The 21,773-nt window shown below is 38.4% G+C and overlaps 1 protein-coding gene across 1 annotated transcript in view; it reads right to left on the bottom strand.

The window, feature by feature from the left end:
- The window catches only part of fam168b (family with sequence similarity 168 member B), a 38,083-nt gene that overhangs the window by 8,276 nt on the left and 8,034 nt on the right, over window positions 1–21,773 (bottom strand). The window contains 7 exon segments of the mRNA XM_052018460.1: window positions 139–270; window positions 2,967–3,144; window positions 6,271–6,366; window positions 6,368–6,385; window positions 6,387–6,415; window positions 7,348–7,431; window positions 8,006–8,093. Coding sequence (XP_051874420.1) covers window positions 158–270; window positions 2,967–3,144; window positions 6,271–6,366; window positions 6,368–6,385; window positions 6,387–6,415; window positions 7,348–7,431; window positions 8,006–8,075 — 588 coding nt within the window. The 5' untranslated portion in view covers window positions 8,076–8,093 and the 3' untranslated portion in view covers window positions 139–157.

Here is a 21,773-nt window from a genome sequence, read left to right on the forward strand (position 1 = left end):
CCTCCTGATGTTGGATTTCAACAAATTCCATACACAGTTCTGACTTATTATCTTGTAAGACAAATGCATTTCTTTATCATCTGTTTTGGGTAAAATTCTAAGAGAGAACTACTTTACAAAGAAAGCAGAAAGACTTGCATTTCCAGTGACAGCTTGATCACCACTGCGAGGGTACATAGTTGTAAGTTGGTGTTGCTGGAGTCCTATAAGCAGGCATGGAAACAGGATGAGGAGCTACTGGCGTTGGGGAATGGGTCGTCAACAAAGTGCCTGCAAGGGAGGATTAAGGAAATTAAATATTGGTCACATACAGTTCAAACACCGAAAGGCAGAAGACAAATCATCTACATCTTCAAAGAAAAATGAAGTGTTGAATAAATTTATGGTAAACTAAATATCTACCAAACCAGACAATATATAAATCATTTCTGTATCTTCCTTCCTCACAAAGTTCAAACATCATGGGGCACTGTCCCAACATGTTGTTGGTCTATCTGAGCATAGAAAAAAAAAGCTGGTTTAAACAGAATTAAAGCTGGAGGAAATGAGCTCATTTGAATGGAAATCAACCATATATATTACTCAAAAATTTATTTTTGAGAGAGCAGTTCTCCCTTTTTGCTGCTTAGCAGCTTAACTCAAGCAGTTCACTTAGTGTTTGATGTCAGAAACACAAGGAGACAAGACCATGAACAGATTTAAAAACAAGAGAACTATAAGACAGTCAGCCCAACACCCAAAGCAAGCTAGGATACTGAGTGCAATAGGTGGGATATGGCTAACAGCATCTTGGAAGTGCTCATGTTTATAAAAAGGTATAAAATGAGAAGTTGGCACAGAGTGCTATATCAGTCAAGTCTGGAAGCAACAAAGGCATGGGTAAAGTTTTCAGCAACAGATGGGCTGAGGCAGATCAGGAGTCAGGCAGTGGAAGCAGATATGTGGTTGGAAGCCCATCTTGCTACTTTTTGGTTCAGCTTCAAATTATTACCAAGGAAGAGGATGGAAGTAGGAGCAAAGGAAAAGAGATGGCTTTAGTCCACAATACCTAGTTAAAGGAAATTACTAATTATTCAGCACTGGATGACAGACAGTAGTATGAGGAATCAGATAGTGAAGGTTTAAAGAGAGATGGAAGGACAACATCATCAGTATACAAAGCGAAATGAAAAACACTGATGTTGGAGGAACTCAGCAGGCCAGCAGCATCCGTGGAGAAAAGCAGGTGGTCAATGTTTCAAGTCAGGACCCTTCGACAGGACTGAATATAGGAAAAGGGGAAGCTCAATATATAGGAGGGAAAAGCAGAGCAGTGATAGGTGGACAAAAAGGGGAGGCAGGGTGGGCACAGGGTGGTGATAGATGCAAGTAAGTGATAGTGATAGGCAGATGCAAGAGGAAGGGAAAGCAGATCTACTGGGGGATGGGTAAGAGGTAAGAAGAGAGAAACAAAGGCAAGGAAAGGGAAGAAGCGTGGTGGTAGTTATGGGGGGGGTAGGGGGTGGGAATTATCTAAAGTGGGAGAATTCAATATTCATGCCGTTAAGTTGCAAGGTTCCAAGACAGAAAATGAGGTGCAGTTCCTCCAGTTCGCACTTGGAATTCTCCTGGCAGTGGAGGAGGCTGAGGACTGTCATAGTGTGGAGGAGGCCACACCTGGAGTATCGAATGCAATAAATGATGTTAGAGGTGCAGGAGAATTTCTATCTCACATGAAAGGGCTATTTGGGTCCCTGGATGGAGGTGGTGTAGGGGTAGGTGTTGCACCTATGGCAGGGGCAGTGGAAAGTTCCCAGGGTGTGGGGGGTGGAAAGACTGAATGAGAGTGTCATGGAGAGAGCAGTCCCTGCGAAAGACAGAAAGGGGTGGGCAGGGGAAGATATGGGTGCGAGCTCTCTCAACCACTGTTGGGGGGGGGGAGGAGGAAGCCCCAGTTGGACATCTTGGATGTCCTGGAGTGGAAAGCCTCGTCATGGGAACAGATATGGAAGAAGTGGAAATTTTGAAAAAGGGCTAGCATCCTTGCAAGAGACAGGGTGGGAGGAGCTGTAATTGAGGTAGCTGTGGGCATCAGTGGGTTTGTAGAAGATGTCAATGGATAAGGAATCTCCTGAGATGGAGATGGAAAGATCGAGGAAGGAGAGACAGGTGTCAGAATAGTCCAAGAGAATTGGAGAGCCGAGTGAAAATTAGTGGCAAAATTTATGAAACTGTTCTGTACAGGTACAAGAGGTGGCACCAGTGCAGTTGTCGATATAGTTTCTCTAGTATACAAAGCAAAGCTGTGTTTTGGATGATATTGCTGTTGAGAAACAGGAAGGATAGAGGAAAAATACTCTGAAGAATCCAGGAGGTACATGCGCAAGAGGGAATAGTAGTGTTGCAAGCAATTTTCAGATTATGACTAGATAGCATGAATGAAATTAGATGAGGGAATTCCCAACCCATTAGAAAAAACGAGCAGGACTTGGGAGGGAAATGGACTGGATCAGATGTGTCCAAGGTTGCAAACAGTTGAAAAGGTTGAGGAATGATAGTTTGCCTTGGACAAAGTCATTGGATATGCCTTTGTCATATGTAACAGCCTTGCTCATTCTTGTTACCTATGATAATGAGCAAGGCTGTTATAGGAATTTGGTGGGACAGAAATATGACTGAATGAAATTAAACATGGAATCATGGTACAATTCGACACAAGTTTGGAAGGCGCCAACAATAAGTTTGCAACTACTTAATTTAGTCTTTAAAGCGTTAACAAAAACTAGTACAATGTTATAATAACAAAAATTCAATTTTCCAGCTAGGAATGAAACAATTTATTTGTTTCTTCACTCTTAAAACATAATGTTCTTGAACAACTTCATATATTTAACCACCCGACTCACTTACTTAACCTTTTAACACTTCCCTTTCCAATTTATTTGATTGACAGTCATAACATTTGTCTCAATAGAATTGAAACCCACCTGCTGACATTGCCATAGTGGTCCCGGCTACCATTCCCATGGCAACACCATTTGCTCTGGGTGATGGAATTGGTTGTGGGTACATGGCAGCAGGCATTCCATTTGGTTGGACAACTGTGGTATGATGAATTACATGAGGTGGTGCTGCATATAGTGGCTGTGTGTAGTAAGTGCCTTGCTATTTTTAAAAAAAAGGAAAGATACTGTTGAGGGACAATTGGACAAGTAAATTAGGACATCAATAAAACACAATATAAATCTTCAAATTCAAGACAAATGAAATGTTTTCAGATATCTTACAATTTCACAAAAACAGTTGAAATATTACACAGGGGACTGCAGCATAGATTTGTGGCATAAACAAAGTTCTATAACTATAAACTGCTCAAATAAAGCTACTTTGACTAGAAAAACAGTTCTTAGTAAACTCCATTACAAAATGAAGACGGCTTTAAATACTCAATAGGCCAGGCAGCAACCCTGCAAAGAGAAAGGAGGTTTCAGGTCAATGATCTATCACTGGAACTGAGAAAAATCACAGGTAAAACAAGTTTTGATGCAGAAAAAGGGTGGAGAGACAGAAGATGCAAAAAAAAGAACAAAAATGATGAAAGAGGATTTAAGAGGGTAACAAATATTAGTGAACGATAGGTGGGTTTCACAGAATTGTAAATTGGAGAAACAAATATCTGAAGTCACCAGGAGAAAAAACTGATTGGTAGAAATATGAGATATGAAGGCTAGCATTGTTGATCAACTGAAATTACTGAACTTTATGCTGAGCCCAGAATGTTGCAATGTATCTAACCGCAAGCTGAATTGTTCCTCAAGACTGCCTGAGCTTTGTTGGAGTAACATAGGAGGTCAGAGTGGAATTAAACTGACAGTTAACTAGTAGCTCACAGTCATACTAGTGGATTGAATGGAGGTTGTGTGCAAAGTGTTTACCAAATCTGCATTTGGATATCCCCCATGTCAAGAAGATCACATTGTGAACCACAAATGCAACACAGTAAACTGCAACATATTAAACTACCTCACCTTAAAATTGTTTGGGGCTCTGAACGATGGTAGGTGATGTGGCAAGAGGACAGACACTATATCCCCTGAAGTTATACTGGAAGGTACTCTTGTATGGAGAGTGTGTATTGGTAGAGATGGAAAAGTAAACCAAAGTGCCATAGAGAGAATGGCCCCTCCAGAATGCTGGAAGGTGAGGAAAGTGGTGGTATCATACTGAAGGTGTTAGAAATTACACAAGATAATTTGTTAAATATGGATCACGGTGGGTGGAAGACAAGGATGAGTGCCTATTCTTGGTCTAGGACAAAGGGAGGAGAACATAAGCCATGGAAATAGAACAGACATAATTAACAGCCCTGCCAACTATGGTTAAGTGAACCGCAGCTGAGGAATAAGGAGGATATTAAAAACACCAGTGTAGAAGTATCTACCATTTGTAATTTAGCTGCAAATACACTTGTTTTCATTTATCTTGAATGAGTAAAATACAAAAACATGATTCTGGGTAAATCTCAGAGGCTAGGATGCAAGCAGGAAGATGATTTGAATAAGACTCATTTTTTTTGGGTCTCATCAACCTTACTCCTGCTTATTCTATTTCATTGAAACCCTATTACTTAAGCTTTGATCTGAAGCTACTTCGACTACATCTTAAGATTACTTTGGTTCTTTAACAAAATAAAGGAAATGAAAACATTTTCTGATACGTTCAGTTGTCAAAATAATTTACAGTTGTAAATTCAGTAGATACAATTCTAAATCTGATTTCATTAACCGTGCATTTGACCCATCATTATTGCAGAATTGGGATTTTAGGATTGAAAGGTAGCAATATTTGAAGGTTCAGCATTTCTTATGCATTTCTTTTTTGTCATCTAATGTTTAATGTCATTTTTGGGATAACTTCAGGTTAGAAGTCATTTGATTACAGTAAGGTGATACAGTTTAGCTACTAAGTTGATTTCCTCCTACTTTGCATCATCATGACTATTAGCATGAATTTCTAACCCTGACAGCAGAGACATGCTTTGGAAACGGACTGTTGATTATAGTGGACATATCCTCGTGTATTAGCGTACCCACAGCACATTTACTAACTCAGATTTTCCTCCATCACAGCTCAGCATCAGTGAATTTAAGGATCAGGGCAAAAGCAACCAATTTAAAAGATGATAGATTATGTTATCTTCAGTCATGATCCTGCACATCAATTTAAAGAGCACAAGGTCTTTTTCCATCTAAGCTCGCACCAAATCTATGTTTTTCACGTTGAATCTCCAGTCCCAGTGTTCGTTCTATATAACTCTCCCACAGGGAGAAACACCAATGTAGATTCCTTGAAAAAAATGCACAGAAATTAAAGGTTTCCTTCAAGTTCTGTTGGGATATAACCCATATATTTTATGCCTGTTTTAAGTTACATCATGACTGACTTAACATTAGCTCAACGTAGGAGCTTAGTCCAGGAATTCGGTGCTTGCAGCAGCTTAAATTTCTACATCATACCCCAGTGGGAAATGTAGCAAATGATACCATTCAGTCATCTCACAGTAAATTAAAAAACACATTAAATACTTTCTATGCCTTCAAGCACATAGCGGAAGACTGGGCTGCATCTTGGAGCATTTTGAATAAAATGCTGGCTAATCACCTGACATTGAAAATGCAATTGGTTTACAATACAAGATTCTGCATAAAACGCATAATCACAACAGGTCTGCATTTGTAGAGATTTTACAAGAATACTTTCCAGAAGCTATACGATTTAGTACCACAAATTTTAACAACGAACAAAGTAGAATTCATTTATAGATTGAAACCTATGATGTAAACCTGGGTATATGGAAGAAATGAATTTAATATTAAATCCAGATTAAATATTCTGGATTTCTGAAATTCCATAATGCAACAATGGGTGTGGAAAAATTCTTTAGAAAATAGTGCCTGGTGTATAACCAGAAACAAAGAGAATCTAAGAATGTCAGAACAAATCAGGGAAGCATAAACCTATTCCATGCTGCTCTGATAATACATCTGAAGCCCATGTAGCTGACAACAAAAACCTTTAGGCCAAGATTCATGTGGTTCAAATCAAGGTTGCCTGCAAACACAAATACAAGTGGTTGCATTTTGCAAGTTCTACAACAAAATATTTGGTCCATTAGGTAATAGAATTGTTCAGTAGCCACATTTAATAGAACAACAGACCCTTAAAAAGTACATTAGACTCCTAAGTCATTGAATTTCAACTAAGTTTATGAAACAAATTGCCATTTCTAACCTGTGCATAAGGATTCTGTTGTGGATAGGCACTTCGAACTGGATATACAGCTGCCTGATACGGGTTGGGAGAGGAGGAGTAGGGTGGTACAGCTCCCACTGGTCGGAGAACATGAGGACTTTATAAGGTGTGCCTGGTGTATAACCTGAAACAAAACAGAATCCAAGAATGTCAGAACAACCATTAATCAGGATGCACAAGTCATTCCAAGATATGGTGGTGATATAGTGGAATGGTTCTTCAACTTCTTACTCTAAACAAGCCAAACATTTTTACTGTAACACAAACTAAGGACCACTTATAATTATGTTAGCCATTGAGATGGTAATTCTAGTTTCAGCCATTTGAATAAAAACTAGGAATAAGAAACAATACCAAGAAACGTAGTTACTGGGCATATAGCAAATGATTAGGAAAGCAATTGGAATGGCTGGCTTTATTTCAAAGCAGTTCGAGTAACACCAGGGAAGTCTTGCTTCTATTTTACTGAGATGATAATACCACAACTGGAGAACTGCCTACAGCAGGGAAGTCTTGCTTTCATTGTACAGGACTTTGGTGAGATCACATGAATACATAGTCTAGTTGAGATCTCCTATTGGGGAAGGATATACTTTGACTGGAGGTAGCCAGTTCACTAGATTGATTCTTAGGATGAAGGAATTGTTTTGTGAGGAAAGGTTGAACAGCTTGGGCCTATACTCATTGGCCTTTAATAGAATGAGGTGTAATATATTCAAGCATATGCAATTCTTTGGGGAGGCTCTTGGTTTCACTTGTGCTCTTCTATAGCTTAAGTTAATGTTAAAAGAAAATAACTAGAGCTCTGATATCTCTCAGTTTAATTGGTACACAAACTAACAATGCAGCCCTAAATGAATTCAAGATTTATAACCACTTTCTCATCAATCAACTCTTTAAAAGCAACAAGATCATAAAAGGCATATTATATCACTGACCTTCAGTCCTAATTAACACTAAAATAACTGGGCACCTTCTAAATCAGACAGTGCTTTATGGTAAGCAGTTATTTTTGCTGATCACATATTACACTTAATGACTAACAAGGTGCTATACCTGTTGGGAAGGCTGGGTTCGTACCAGCATACACAGTAGGAGAAAAGGCAGGAGCGGCTGCTGCATAGCCAACTGGAAAACCTGCTTTGTTCAAAAAAGATCAAAGAATCAAATTAGTCCAAAAGAATTTAAAAATGTGACAGCCAAAAATAAAAAGAAAATTAGACAAACTCATTAACCCATGGATTAAAAATTTAAATACTACAAAATGTAAAATTCTACTGTAACCCCACTTTGAGAATCACCATCAATGGTTTAAAAATTATTTTCAGCTTTTCTCTCCAATCACTTCAATGATCATCTATTAACATCCTCATTGCTGATGACAAAGTGAAGTAATGAATGGAGTGGAAATCATCAAAAATCAATGACTCATGAAACACGACTATTGAATGGTACAAATCAAAGAAATGGAAACTTCACTACTTTATAGCCAGTCCTAAGAAATTATACAGTTCAAACATTTAATATTCACTAGTCATTTGAAATTTAGTCTTTAGAAATTTTGAAATTTATTGAAATTTAGTGCTCCTGCTGTCACACATCAGCTCTTACTACTTCATGTTGATTTTATCTATGATCTTCACTCCTTGCCTTTGACACCACCTTCCACACAAGTGAGTAACTTTCTCTTAACTTTGCAAATAAAACCATTTACCTGGGTATCCAATTCCTTTTGGATTTGCATATGGAACCCCTGAAGCACCTGAACTATAGACTGGGTTCATGGTTTTTATTCTGAGGAGCTGTGGAACAGAAAATATATTCAGTATTTTCCTCATCACCTGGAAATAATTCAGCTATATTGGCTTACCACTTTATTCTTTTAAAAAAACAACACACATTTTTGGCCAAATTTAAACTTTGGAGAAAAAGGCTTTGTTTTTCATTCCTCCTCAAACAAAGGAATTGCTTACAGGAAGCAGTGTGAAAAGTTCAATACTATGTGAAATTCTTTCACTGGAAAAACAATTGCTTATCAAGAGCCAAAATGACTTTGCTGCCAAATTTGGATGAGTTTCACATTTTAGTACAAATCAACACTGAAAGCCCTATGGCTAATATCATTGCTCACCATCTGAAGCACACACTTACCACTTCACTGGACTCGCAGAACCATTACACTTATGACCAGTTTGAAAAAGACACAGGTTTTTACAAATTAAAACCAGACTGATGCAGGTTACTTTTTGAAGACTTAAATGACTATGTCGTCCAGAACCTTCAAACCAAGCTGTGACTGTGTTCTACAGTATCCCCTTATACTCTAGGGCTTCTTTGAAGTTCTCACATATGTTGGCTGACTAGGTTATTCCACTTACTGTAAGCGAAGACCTTTTTTTTCTGTCAAACTTCTCTTCAGTTTCAGCACCCAGGAGAGTACTAACTTTTCCAGAGAATTCCTCACACAAGATTTGTTTCAATTCCACCCGATTGGGCATTCAGAAGAACTAGCAAACCACAGCTGCTATGTCAACAAACTTACCTTGGTATTTTGGCTCATTTAATAGTGTGTGTGATTTTTCTTTAAAAACACAAATTTAGCTTTCTCAGAAGACATACATTTTCCAACAATAATCTCCACTGAACTATCTTCAAGATGGACCAATATTTATGACTTACAATTGACTTTACACAGAAAAGCATTACAAGTTCAGATAAAACTGAAGCAGAATAATGAACGGCGGTGGCGGCAGGGGTGGGGGGCGGTGTAGTGAGTGGAAAGAGATTAGTTCAGAGATGTTGATGAAATAATATCAGGATTCTTGTGAATTACAAGATAGGTCAGCAAGTCCAAAATTATGAAATGAAATTGTTTGTGCACAGATCTACGTTCAGAGCAGATGAACTCATTAGTGTAGTATTTTGCGGAGATTATATCAGATTTAAGAAACTTGGAATAGCTGTATAATGGCTATAAATGCAATTTTCTTTTAAATACATGACAAAAATGTTCGGCAATTTTTTTAAAACTCAACATTTTAAACAACAGATTTCAAGATTTGAAAACAAAAAACAGGGTATATCAACTTTAAATAACCATGATCATCAAGGAAATTCCTTACTCTCCAATGTCTACCTATCTTCAAGGCAGAAATCAGCTGTCTGATGGATCTTGCCACTTGCAGATTGAAAACTACTCCAGCTGAACTTTATTCAGGGCAAAGCAATCCGCTTGACTAGAATCCTATCCATTACTCTAGAGTAATCCACCATACCTACAATATATAGTATATTATCTACTAAGTACTAAAGAAACTCAGTAAGAATTTTTAATTGCACCTACAACTCTCAATCCTGCAATCTCTGCTTCTTTAAGGACAAATGCAATAAACATGGGCACATATGAAAGTTCCCCTCCATGTCTCACATACCATGCTGGCTTAAAAGATCATCTTTCTTTAATCATTACTAGGTAGCAATTCTAGAATACCACTGTAAGCATTGCTTCACCTCAAAGACTGCTGTTCACCACCTTCTCATGGGCAATTGCGCATTGGGGATGTGGGGGGGGGGGGGGGGGGGGGAATAAAACAAGTTATGCGGCAAAACTGAAGAATTCAAGAGTCATGAAGCCAGAAAGAAAATGTGTGGTAAGAAAATTTCTACAGTAAGCAAAATTAAGACTAGAACATATACAAAATCGAGGTAGCTCTAAATTTAAATTTTAGGATATGAAACTTTTCAGATAAAATAACACGAATGGAATCCTGATTTCATAAAATCAGAAGTTTAAGTTGTGGGGAGAGCAGGGAATTGCTGACAACAGCCTCTGGATTTGCACATTTAATTGCCTGCAGATTCCAGAAATTGCTATCAGGTTTCATGCATTATAACAGTGAACTCCAGAACATTTGATGACTCATTCACTGATGGCTAGCCATGAACCCAAGCCAGCTCACTTTAAAACTGCTCAATAACTTTACTCAATTACAGAAATCAACCCCATAAACAGATAAAGAGTCCAGTATTGCCATTTCAATCTGGATATCATGCCAACAGGATGTAGCACATTTCAGATAGTAGCTTCTGCAAATGTTTTTTTAAGCAATCACAAAAACAATTATTCCCAAAGGCTGCCAGGCAGAAAAAAGTTAAGATCTGTGTCATTGCTTTATTTATGTATTTGTTTCATGTATTTTGCCTGGCAAAATAATTTAAAGTATAATTTTTAAAAATAATTCATAGTAGAGAGCAGATATTTTGCTATATTTTCATACAGTCAGCGATTAGATCAATAAAGGAGACCAATGAATAAATTTTATCTTGAGTTGATAGATTAATAGTAGTCCAATAGAAACTGATGCTGCATCAATCAAGCTCAACCTCAGATTGGAAACAAAATAATTGAGGAATCAAACCACTCAGCACATTTTACTTCTTCACAGAAAGGCACACCTTCTCGCTTGAGAATATTAACTCCATACAACTTGTATTTAAATGATATACAATATAGGTCCATTTGGAAAATGATATCATTTATGGGCAGATAGAATATTAAAATGAAACACAGCTAGATGCACTAACTTTTTTCTTTAGAACAGGTTAGCATACTTTTACATACAAACATGGTGGACATATACAGCAACACAGGAATTGTAAAACGCAACTTTAAAAAGGACAGTAAAATAACACTACAAATTGATGAATGCCATCTCATGACATTACTCAGAGAAGGAAACAAACCATGGTTTTACAAAACTCCCCAAATTAAAAAACAGCAAGGGGACTTAAAATTATTTTTCTGCACAATTTGAATTATTCATGCCATGAAATCACAGAAAATAAAATATTTGGATGGGTAGTCTCAAAATGTAATGACATTATTGCCCATTCCATGTAATTCGCCGAAGAATGTGCAGTACATTAATGTAATCCACTCATCTCGTACAGTCCTCCACAAAATCCTGCAAATGTAACTGCTATATTCCAGTAACTATGCAGCGCAATAATATAACAGCAGGGTGCATCTTTAAACAAAAATCCATACAAAACAATCCACCCTTAATACCAGATCATAAGGAGAAGTGAAATCATTTACTTTTATGTGACATTCACCATATTCAAAATGATTAGAAGATTTGGATAACCACATTTATTGCAATGCAGGGAGGCACTGGATAAACATATTATTGGTCCCAGATTCAGAAATTTCCCAGTTTTTCTTTTCCAATTACCCAAGCTAGATCAAGGCCTTTCCAAATTAAACAACTTTGGTGCTTCGAATAAATTAATATTTTTAGATCTTGGCCAAGGATAAGATTCTTTACAAAATATAATGACTAAAATAAATCACTTTTGATTATGTTTGGTAAAAATCGACAAATAAGCCTTTAGGTCTGAATGCACAAATACTGTGCTTCAGTAGAAGGGTGCTAAATTTCTTGCACCTCTCTGGGTCTAACTTATAAATAAATTTCTATGGAAAGTTATGAATTATGGTGTTTGTAAATACTTAAAAGTTAGGATCAAACCCATAATACATGATGAACTATTTACAAGCAACATTTCTCTCTATTTTGTGACACTTAATTTCTTTTTTTTTCCAAGTCTATAGAACCAAGGCACCACTGACAAATTATCTTGAAAAAGCTGCTGATAACCTGCCTTCTTTAACTACTGCGTCCACACCACTATCATACTCCCGCAGTTTTATGAGATGGGAAATTTAAGATGCAGTGACATTTCCTGGTTAGTACTGAAATCGGGTCATTATTGTCACTTGTACCAAGGTACTGTGAAAAACTTGTCTCGCATACGAACATACAGGTGGTGGCATTTCCATGCACTTGTTCCAGAGCACAGGTTTGGAAAGTGTCCAGAGAATTCTCCTTTGATGTACTTCTAATGAAGGGATTTTGGGAGGAGGACTGGATGCCAATCATGCAAGCTGTTTTGTCCTGAATGCTGTAAAGCTTTGACTGTTGTTACCAAGTGCATTTACAGAGGAAGGTGGAGCATATTTCATCACACTGCTGGTGTGCATTGTTGATGGTTGAAAGGCCTTGGGGAGTCTTAAAACATTGTCCTGGGACTGAGATGAATGACCTCCAATAATCTGGGTCTTTTGTGCTAAAAGTGACTACCTGGGGAGAATATTTCCCTTAATTCTCACAATGTTACTTTTATTTATAGCTTTTTCTTGGCACACATGGAATATTTAAAAAAACATGATATGAATGGCACTGGATTTTAAAATGCCAGTGTTTTATTTCTATCTCAAATTTCCCGTCAATGAGTGGCCGCTTGAGAACAATTCGGAGTCAGCCACATTGCTGTGGGTTTAAAGTTACATGCATCATAAACTGATTAAGAACAACAGAATTCTGTGTCTTCGATGGCATTAGTAAACGAGACAGGTTTTTACAAAGACATTTAAATTTAGTGAATTTAAGTGAATTTTAAGTTCCCCAGCAGCTGTCATAGAATTTCAACTCATGGCTGCATTATTGGTCTGTGCTGATGAATCACTAATCCAGAAACTTATCGCATGCTATGATTTGAAGTTGAGTATTTGGATAATCAGTTGACTGAGCAACATGCTTATTCAGTAGAATATTTACAAGCACCATGTTCAAAAAGTGGAATAAATGACAGGCAATTTTGAAGCAACCTATAAAGATCATGACCAAAAAACATTATACTGATGCAAATTTTTGAACAGGCTGGGCTAAATGCAATTAAACATCAAAAGATAATGCAAAAGTTACAAGGTGACCAGGAGGGAGCTTAAGAATGGATTTAGGAGAGCTAGAAAGGGGTATGAGTCCTTAGCAAGTAGGATCAAGGAAAACCCCAAGGCATTCTACATGTAGTGGAGAATAGGAGGATGACTAGAGTGAGGGTAGGACCGATCAGGGATAAAAGAGGAAACATGTGCCTGGAGTCGGAAAAGGCAGGCGAGGTCCTTAATGAACACTTTGCTTCAGTATGGGGGGGGGGGGGGGGGGGGGGGGGAGGAGGGGGGGGGGGGGGGGATTTGCCATTTCGTTTGCCAGCAAACCAAATCATGTGCTTCCACTGCATTTTCAGCTTTGGAAGAAACCTTCAAGCCATCCCATGGTGCCGATAAGTTGAAGTGTCATTTTATAAACACCTAAATTCTTGCCTACAATGCTAAGCATTATTTTCATGTGTTAAAAGATCAAAATGTAAAACACGTGCAAACAATGAAAAGATTGACTGAGAGTACTGGAGGAAAGCTGTTTGGTTGCTGACCTTGTTGCAAAGACAATAAAAGCCACGTATAATCAGTCTTTAATGTCAACAGTAAGTAAAAAGATTGAATGAGCAATGCTGGTATCAAGTGTGGCTAATGATATTGCAGAATCCCCTTTTACAACATGTGATAAATCACTGCACTGTTGATGTGATTTCTGACATGTGTCTTGCAGCTTGATAAGTCTACTGACATCCGTGGCAATGCTCAATCCATGATTAGGTATATTGACAGGAATGGCACGAGAGACTTAGCTACCAAGTAACAGGTAAATGGAGGGGAAATATTCAGGGTGACAGCAGCTCACCCCAAGGTGAGAGAATTTGAATGGAAACTTGGCTTGAATATTGGTACAGATGGAGCAACCTGGATAGCAGGGAAAGGAGGCTTAAGCAGGGGTACCAATAAACCTTGACATAGTGGTGACCCACTGCTGCCTACACTGGGAAGCACTTGTGGCCAAAGCATTGCTGAAAGAACTCTCCTTGGTAGTGAATGGTGCAATAAAAATAGTAAATCTGAAAACTCTGTCCTAGAAATGTCACCTTTTTTTCCATTGTAAGCTAGGATATGACAACAGACATCAGGGATTGTTTTTTGCAAATTGAGGTATGCTAGCTTTTCTTTGAAAAAATGTTACATTTGTACCAGTGATATCAGAACAATCCACAAACAGAAACCTGAATGCTGATACAGCATGCTGCACAAAGACTACCTACCTGGATATCATGTCCTGACATCTGATCTGAAAAATGTGAAGAAATGAAAACCTCAATCCAGCTCTGATAAACTGCACATCTGAACTAGCTCTTTGGTTTGAAATAACAGCAAAATGCAAATAAGAGTATTTCCATTGGCAATATTACCAAATCCAACAAGCTGTGTTTTAGCACTGTAATTCACAGCATTAGTAAAATCTTGGAAAATTTATTTCCTTTCAGTTGATATTAGAGACTTCAACTTAATCCTTGCCCAGAGTATTTCAATAACAGATCGAGAGCAACTTAAATTAAGGATGGGCTGTAATTTTGAAACTAAATTTGAGGATTTGTTGTTGAACTCATTCTGATCAACTATTGTAAACAAATATCCAGTCCTGCAAGATCCAGACAAAATATCTGCATGTAAAGATTTTCAAACCCAACTTGTATCAAAAAGCAGAAGTAGCAGCTGAGATTGGTGGTGATTATCAAACATTCCAGGCAAGATAAAGAGAAACTGGACAAAGACTAATCCAGATTTCAAAATGAATCTGAACTTCATTTAAATATTGCTAATGAGGTTGGTGCAGTAAGTGTTAAATACCACAGAATTATTTTATTAATGCAAGTCTGCCTTGAGCTAGAAAAACTGGAAAATATTTCTGTAAGATACAAGCATTCAGGCTAAGTTCATAAAATAAAATGCTAATCATAATTTTCGACAGTGCACATTTTTAAGTATGAACAATAATAAAGTAAAATTACATACAAACCTAAGAGCATCAATAACACCTCAATTTTGAGTTTATAGTCACAATTCCTTGAGATTGGAGGGGGTGAATATAGATATTGAAGATGAAGTAATGGATATGATAAAAACAGAAGGGATCTAGCATCTTCAAACACCAAGAGAAGCATGGAGAGAATAACTGAGGATATGAGCATCATACTTCAATCCTTTCTTTGCCTTCAGCTATGGTGCCAGAGAACTGAAAAACCACTAATGCTTCATTCTAGTTTAAAGAGGAAAGGATGAGCAATTACAGGCTTATTAGCCTGGCGTAGGTGGTGGACAAATTACTAAAATTTTCTAAAGCACAAAATAAATTTAGGAAGGTACAGTTTTGTCAAAGGCAATTAGCATAAAAGTGTCACAGTTATAACTTGGACTTAAAATGCAAGAGTCATTATTAAGAATGCTGCAGATAACACCAAAATTGGCAATGTGGTTTGTGGTGAAAAAGTTGCATGTCTTATGAAAATATCAATGGACTGGCAGGTGGGCAAGAAGAGTAAAGATGGTGTATTAGGGGAAGCAAGGCAAAGGAATACATTGTAAATGGTAGGATTCTAAGAGGTGATAGAGGATCACAGAATGCTTACGCAAGGTACTGGAAATTACACTTCAGCTAGAATACTGCATAGTTGTGGTCACCATATTACACGAAGGATGCGATAGCACTAGAGAAGGGAGAGGTGATTTATAAGAGCATTGCAAGGGCTGACATGTAAAAGAGGAGACACTATCCACACCAGGGTTGTTTTCTTTAGAATAAAACTGTGGGAAAATTCACACAAGGTGCAGAAAATTAGGAGAGAATGACAGGTTAAACAGGAAAGAGTTGATTCCTTTAGCAAAGAGGTTGACAACTAGAGGACACAGATCTAATTTAATTGGTAAAAGGTTGATGGGGGGGGCAGGGGGAAAAGAGAGAGATGAAGATTCCACCCCCACCCCACAAAGTGCATCTATTATGCTACAGAGAAAAGAGCTGGAAGTTACATTAGCCAAACAAATCTTTACCAGCCAGCACGGACAAGATGGACCAAAGAGCCAAATGCTCTCCTTTAGTGCACTAAGTTTGTATGATTCACGATACAGCATGTGGCATAACTGGAGCACAAATATTTCATTTGATGTATTTATTGTAACTGCTATTAAATCATCATTTGCTATTTTCAAATATTAGTCTCCAATTAGCAAGTAATTCTTTCAAAATTTAATAAACCAATTATTGAGAAACCAAGCCGACTGTCACCAATAGTTAGTGAAATCGTACAAGTCCATGAAACTTCATCTGATAGATGGTTCACCAGATACCCATGACTGGCATAACAGTAGTTAAATAGTTTTAATGGATATTAGTTAACTGAAAGTGGAGTCAACTTGAGATATTGAGTGTGATCTTGATCATATGATAAAAAGAGCATTACATCATCCAAAGCAGGACATATCATTTGCTGCCTCTTTACAATAAAATTTTCACTAAATGAGCACTAAATTGCAGCATTAGAACACAGAACAGTACAGCACAATACAGGCCCTTCGGCCCACAATGTTGTGCCGATCTTTAAACCTCATCTGAGACTATCTAACCCCTTCCTCCCACATATCCCTCTATTTTAAATTCCTCCATATGCCTATCTAGTTATCTCTTGAATTTGACCAATGCACCTGCCTCCACCACCGCCCCAGGCAGCGCATTCCATGCCCCAACCACTCTCTGGGTAAAAAAAACCTTCCTCTGCTATCTCCCTTGTACTCTCCCCCCCCGCCCCCATTACTTTAAAGCCATGCCCTCTTGTATTAAGCATTGGTGCCTTGGGAAAGAGGCGCTGGCTGTCCACTCCATCTATTCCTCTTAATATTTTGTACACCTCTGTCATGTCTCCTCTCATCCTCCTCCTCTCCAAAGAGTCAAGCCCTAGCTCCCTTAGTCTCTCCTCATAATTCATACTCTAAACCAGGCAGCATCCTGGTAAATCTCCTCTGCACCCTTTCCAACACTTCCACATCCTTCCTACAATGAGGCGACCAGAACTGGACACTGTACTCAGTGTGGTCTAACCAGAGTTTTATAGAGCTGCATCATTACCTCGCGGCTCTTAAACTTGATCCCTCGACTTGTGAAAGCTAACACCCCATAAGCTTTCTTAACTACCCTATCCACCTGTGAGACAACTTTCAGGGAACTGTGGATATGGACCCCCAGATCCCTCTGCTCCTCCACACTACCAAGAATCCTGCCATTAACTCTGTACTCTGCCTTGGAGCATTGCTTATGACAACTCAGTTAATGTGATATTTTGCAATGGAGGCTGTAAACAAAATGCAACAGCAAAGCGTTAAGGCAAAGTAAGTGTGAAATTTAAAAGTGCACCCATCTGCAAATGACAATTTTTGCATGAAAATTTCAAAGCAACTGAAATCATACCAATATAATAAATAACCTATTCTGGTGTTTTTCTGTAATTTGAGCAAAAAGGCAATATTTATTGCTCATTCTTTTGCTCAGCTAATTCATTTTTCAGGATATGGGCACTGATGGCAAGGTCAGAATTTGTTATTTTAAATTGCCGCCAGTAGAGAGAGAGCCACACTGCTGTGGGTCTGGTGTTGTATGGAGGCCAGATGGCTAAGGGCAGATTACCTCCCCAAAGGACATTAGTAAACCAGGTGGATTACAACAATCCAGTAGTTTCATAGTCACTGATAATGACAAGATTAATCATGGGATTTGAACTCCAGCCTCTGGATTATGACTGAGTACATTTTGCCACTGTACCACCATCATAACCTTGTGTTGAAGGCATACAATTCAATCATATATCTGAAGTCACAAACCAGCCAAATTATAAGGATTCTTGCTAGTCAACCATTGAGGAGTTTAACAACAATCGTTTTTTTTATATCATTTTCTGTGTGGCGAAGGTCATACTCGTGAAATTGCCGCTAAATGGACTAACTCTAATTTTAATGTTCTGCTCTCTTGTTTTGGACTCCATTAGCCTTGTAATTGGATGGATTTTGCAGGGAATGAGGACACAACATTGTTGCTTTGATGGAAATATTGGAATCTGTTTGCACTAGCCAGTTCCAGACATTCTTGAGCATAGGAACAGGAGTAAATTTTTGTGTATGTTATTCTGTGCAATCAGGACAAATTATGTCTTGACTCAATCTACCCATCATAAGCATGTATCAACGTAGAAGTCCAACCTTCCCAAGAGCAGTTTGCCAGCATTTTCACGGCCCACTCTGGTGTGGACTTGATGAAGAAGATGGAACAACTCCAAAGTAATTAGATTGGAAAAATAGCTTGAACAAGCCATACTATGCTTGATAACTTTGACAGCTGGCCAAGCCATGAGATATGGATTAGCTGGTTTTCTCTTTTCCCAGCAGTTTGAAGAGTGTGCTTGCTCAACCACCTTCTAAACAGAAGGCTCTGCTACAGGGTAGTCTCGCCACCAAGGCCGGAAGTGGCTTCATTCAGGAACTTCTCAAAAGTGTAAAAAAACTAGGAGGAAACTTATTCAGAAATTGACCCTAAAAGCAGGAGGTCAGTTGCTTACCACAAAATAGAGGTCAATAGCTCCCACCATTCCCGTACTAGGACCTGTAAATCTCTTCACTCACTGACAATTGCTAGCTATTCATTGTTTCAAAGATATTCTGATTTACCTTTCTTATATCTGAAGTTCAAAATCTCAGATTTCATCACAATGAACTTCACCTAGCAAGTTTTCACCTTTAACTTAAAAATCAACAGCCCTTTCTCTTTTTGCTCTCATATACATCATTTTGCCATCCAAATCGAAGCTGTTAGCTAACCAAGATTTGTAGCATCATATTCCTTCATCTAGTCTCTATACTGTGACATGGAGCTGCATAGCATCCATTATCTCTCAGTCAGATGGCCAGCAAAGTCCGTGGGCCAGACTGTCCACCAACCAGCAGTTGCTGAGCAAATGCTGGCATTTTGCTGCTTTTCTGATAGGGACACATATTGATTGCCAACTCTCCAACCATCATGTACTCCATTCAATTCAATCTCTCACTGCATCACTGAGCTCCTTTGGAGCTTAGCATCTCAATATTTGCGCTTATGGATGGCCGTCACTACTGGTGATCCATGGAGTTGGAAGACTGGAATGCTGAATTGTAAGAGGCCTTTGGAAATCTGCAGGAATATTGAAGTGCAATGCACTGCTGCTGCAAGTACAGAGAAAATAGCTAATGAGCAGAGGATTATATTACCCAATATATTGCCTAATTCCATTTCTTTCTATTTGCTAACAGCATCTTAAGCAGATCTTAGCATATGCCTTCCAAAAATAAATACAAACATCTAGTGACACTCCACTGTCTACACTGATTAGTTAATTTTTTTGGAAAAGTAATTAATTAAACATGATTTGCCTTACACAGATAAATGCTAACTTTCCTGATCAGTCCATATTTGTCCAAGTACTCAGTCCATCCCCATTAGTAACTCCCTTACAATAGACAATGAAAATTAAAAACTGCAGTGACTGGTCATAAGAAATAGAAAACAAAATGATGGAAGCATTCAACAGGTCAAGCACTGTGTGTGGAAAAAGAGTTAATGTTTCCAGTCTGAGACCCTCTGTCAACATTGGGAAGGAGATTTATTAAAAAAAAGACATTTTAAGTTATAGAGAATGCAGGGGTAGGAATAGACAAAATGGAATATCTTTGATCAGGTGGGACCACGTAAATTGGGTCAATGAGACAACTATATGATTATGATGCTCCTTTGTCTGTGCTATATATTGCTAATAGCAAGGTTGTGAGACATGCCCAGTAGATCACACTATCCTAATGGAAAGAGAAAAATTGAGCCAAAAATTACAGACTGGCAGAAATGGCCATTTCTGATGCAGACAGAAACAATGAGTTATTAAAGTTGAGAATATGATGTTGAATCTGGAAAGTTGGAAAGTGCCCAGAAAGAGTAAGTTCAAGTTTGTGCTGGGTCTCAATTGAACAGTGCAGGAGGCCACAGAGAGATGGGTCAGAGTGGGAGCGGAATGAGATTGGAAGTGGCAGGCAACCAGAAGCACAGGATTGCTTCTGTAGACTGAGTACTCCCCAGCGTCAGGTTCAGGGTCTTGACCTGAAATGTCAACAGTCCATTTCCATCCACAGATGCTGCCTGACCTGCCGAGTTCCCCCCATCATCTTGTTTTTTTTTTAGCTCCAGATTCCAGCATCTGCAGTCTCCTGTATCTCCATCTGTCTTGATGCAAGCGTCTACTTCTCCCCAGTTACCAAATCCATGTTTTGTTTCTCCAGTACAGAGTTGGCCACACAGTGAACACTTGATGCAGAACACTAGAATGGAAGTGCAAATGAATTCCTGCAGCTTTGGTAACATTTGCTTGAATAACAAAATGTCCCAACGAGATTCATAATGTTATATTAAAGGTGTCATACAAAATCAACTTGCTATTAGCATGCTGTTTCATGCAACCATCATCTTTGATCTCTGGGATGATGGATACTGTCAGCTTATCACTATAAGGAAAAGGTCAGAATGCAAATTTCAATGTCTTAAATGTTTTAGTATTACTCTGTCCCACCCAGAGCGTTTGCACTCCTAAATGAAATGTTCCGATTTCCTCCTCTCCAAAGCTATAAGTGTCTTTTTCAAATTACCATCCAGTATATTTACCATTCAATCAGACCCAGCCTAGAGCTGGATCTCAATGATGGCGAGAGTATCAAACTCTTAAACTGAATCTGTACTTGTAATTCACTGTTTTATTTCTTGTGGAAGTGAACTTAGCTGCAAAAGGACTGAGGTCAGAAGGCTTGAGGGATCTGATAACGTTGGAGAGAAATAATGACTGCCCTAAACAATCTGGTCTGAACTCAGTTCAGTGCAATGGAGATACAGTTAGATTACTGTTATGCAAATTATCTCAACAACTAAGAAAGCTGTATTGACAATTATTGCTAACCACTGATTGAAGATCACTGAATGGGAACTTATTGTATGCAAACTCCCAATCACATTCACTTGCTTTAAAAGGTGAAGGAAAGAAAATCTGTACTACTTATTCTGTTGCTTAATAAACACTTAACTGCAAATCAAAAGAGTATCATCCATCTTACGACTGCTTCTCAGTGGTCACTTGGCTTAACCGATTACTAAAGCTATCCCCCAACTTCCTTTTTGCCAGGAAAGGGAACCAAGTAATCAAGCAATTTCAAAAAAGTTTGAGTGTCCCGAGGCCCATTCTTCACATGACCAGATAAACATTTTACAAAAGGGGACATTTGCAATGTTCACTATTCATACAAAATGACATAATAAAATTAAGAATACTGAGTAGTAAATATATCCAAGCCGATGAACATTTGTAAGGAAACATCTTTCTTGATGCAAAAAAAATGAGCTGGAGGAACTCAGCAGGTCAGGCAGCATCAGATTAAGGGTCTTGACCTGAAATGTCAACAGTCCATTTCCATCTACAGATGCTGCCTGACCTGCCGAGTTCCTCCATCATCTTGTTTTTCTTTAGCTCCAGATTCCAGCATCTGCAGTCTCCTGTATCTCCATCTGTCTTGATGCAAGTGTCTACTTCACCCCAGTTTGGACATGATGCTGTAATGGAAGTCAGGTACACGTTTCTCCCCTCTAAAAATGGACCATTCATTCCTCTATCTAGTAACATTCTGAGTTTACCCTATTCCT

This window comes from Pristis pectinata, chromosome 6 (genome assembly GCF_009764475.1).
Source record: "Pristis pectinata isolate sPriPec2 chromosome 6, sPriPec2.1.pri, whole genome shotgun sequence".
Lineage (NCBI taxonomy): Eukaryota > Metazoa > Chordata > Chondrichthyes > Rhinopristiformes > Pristidae > Pristis > Pristis pectinata.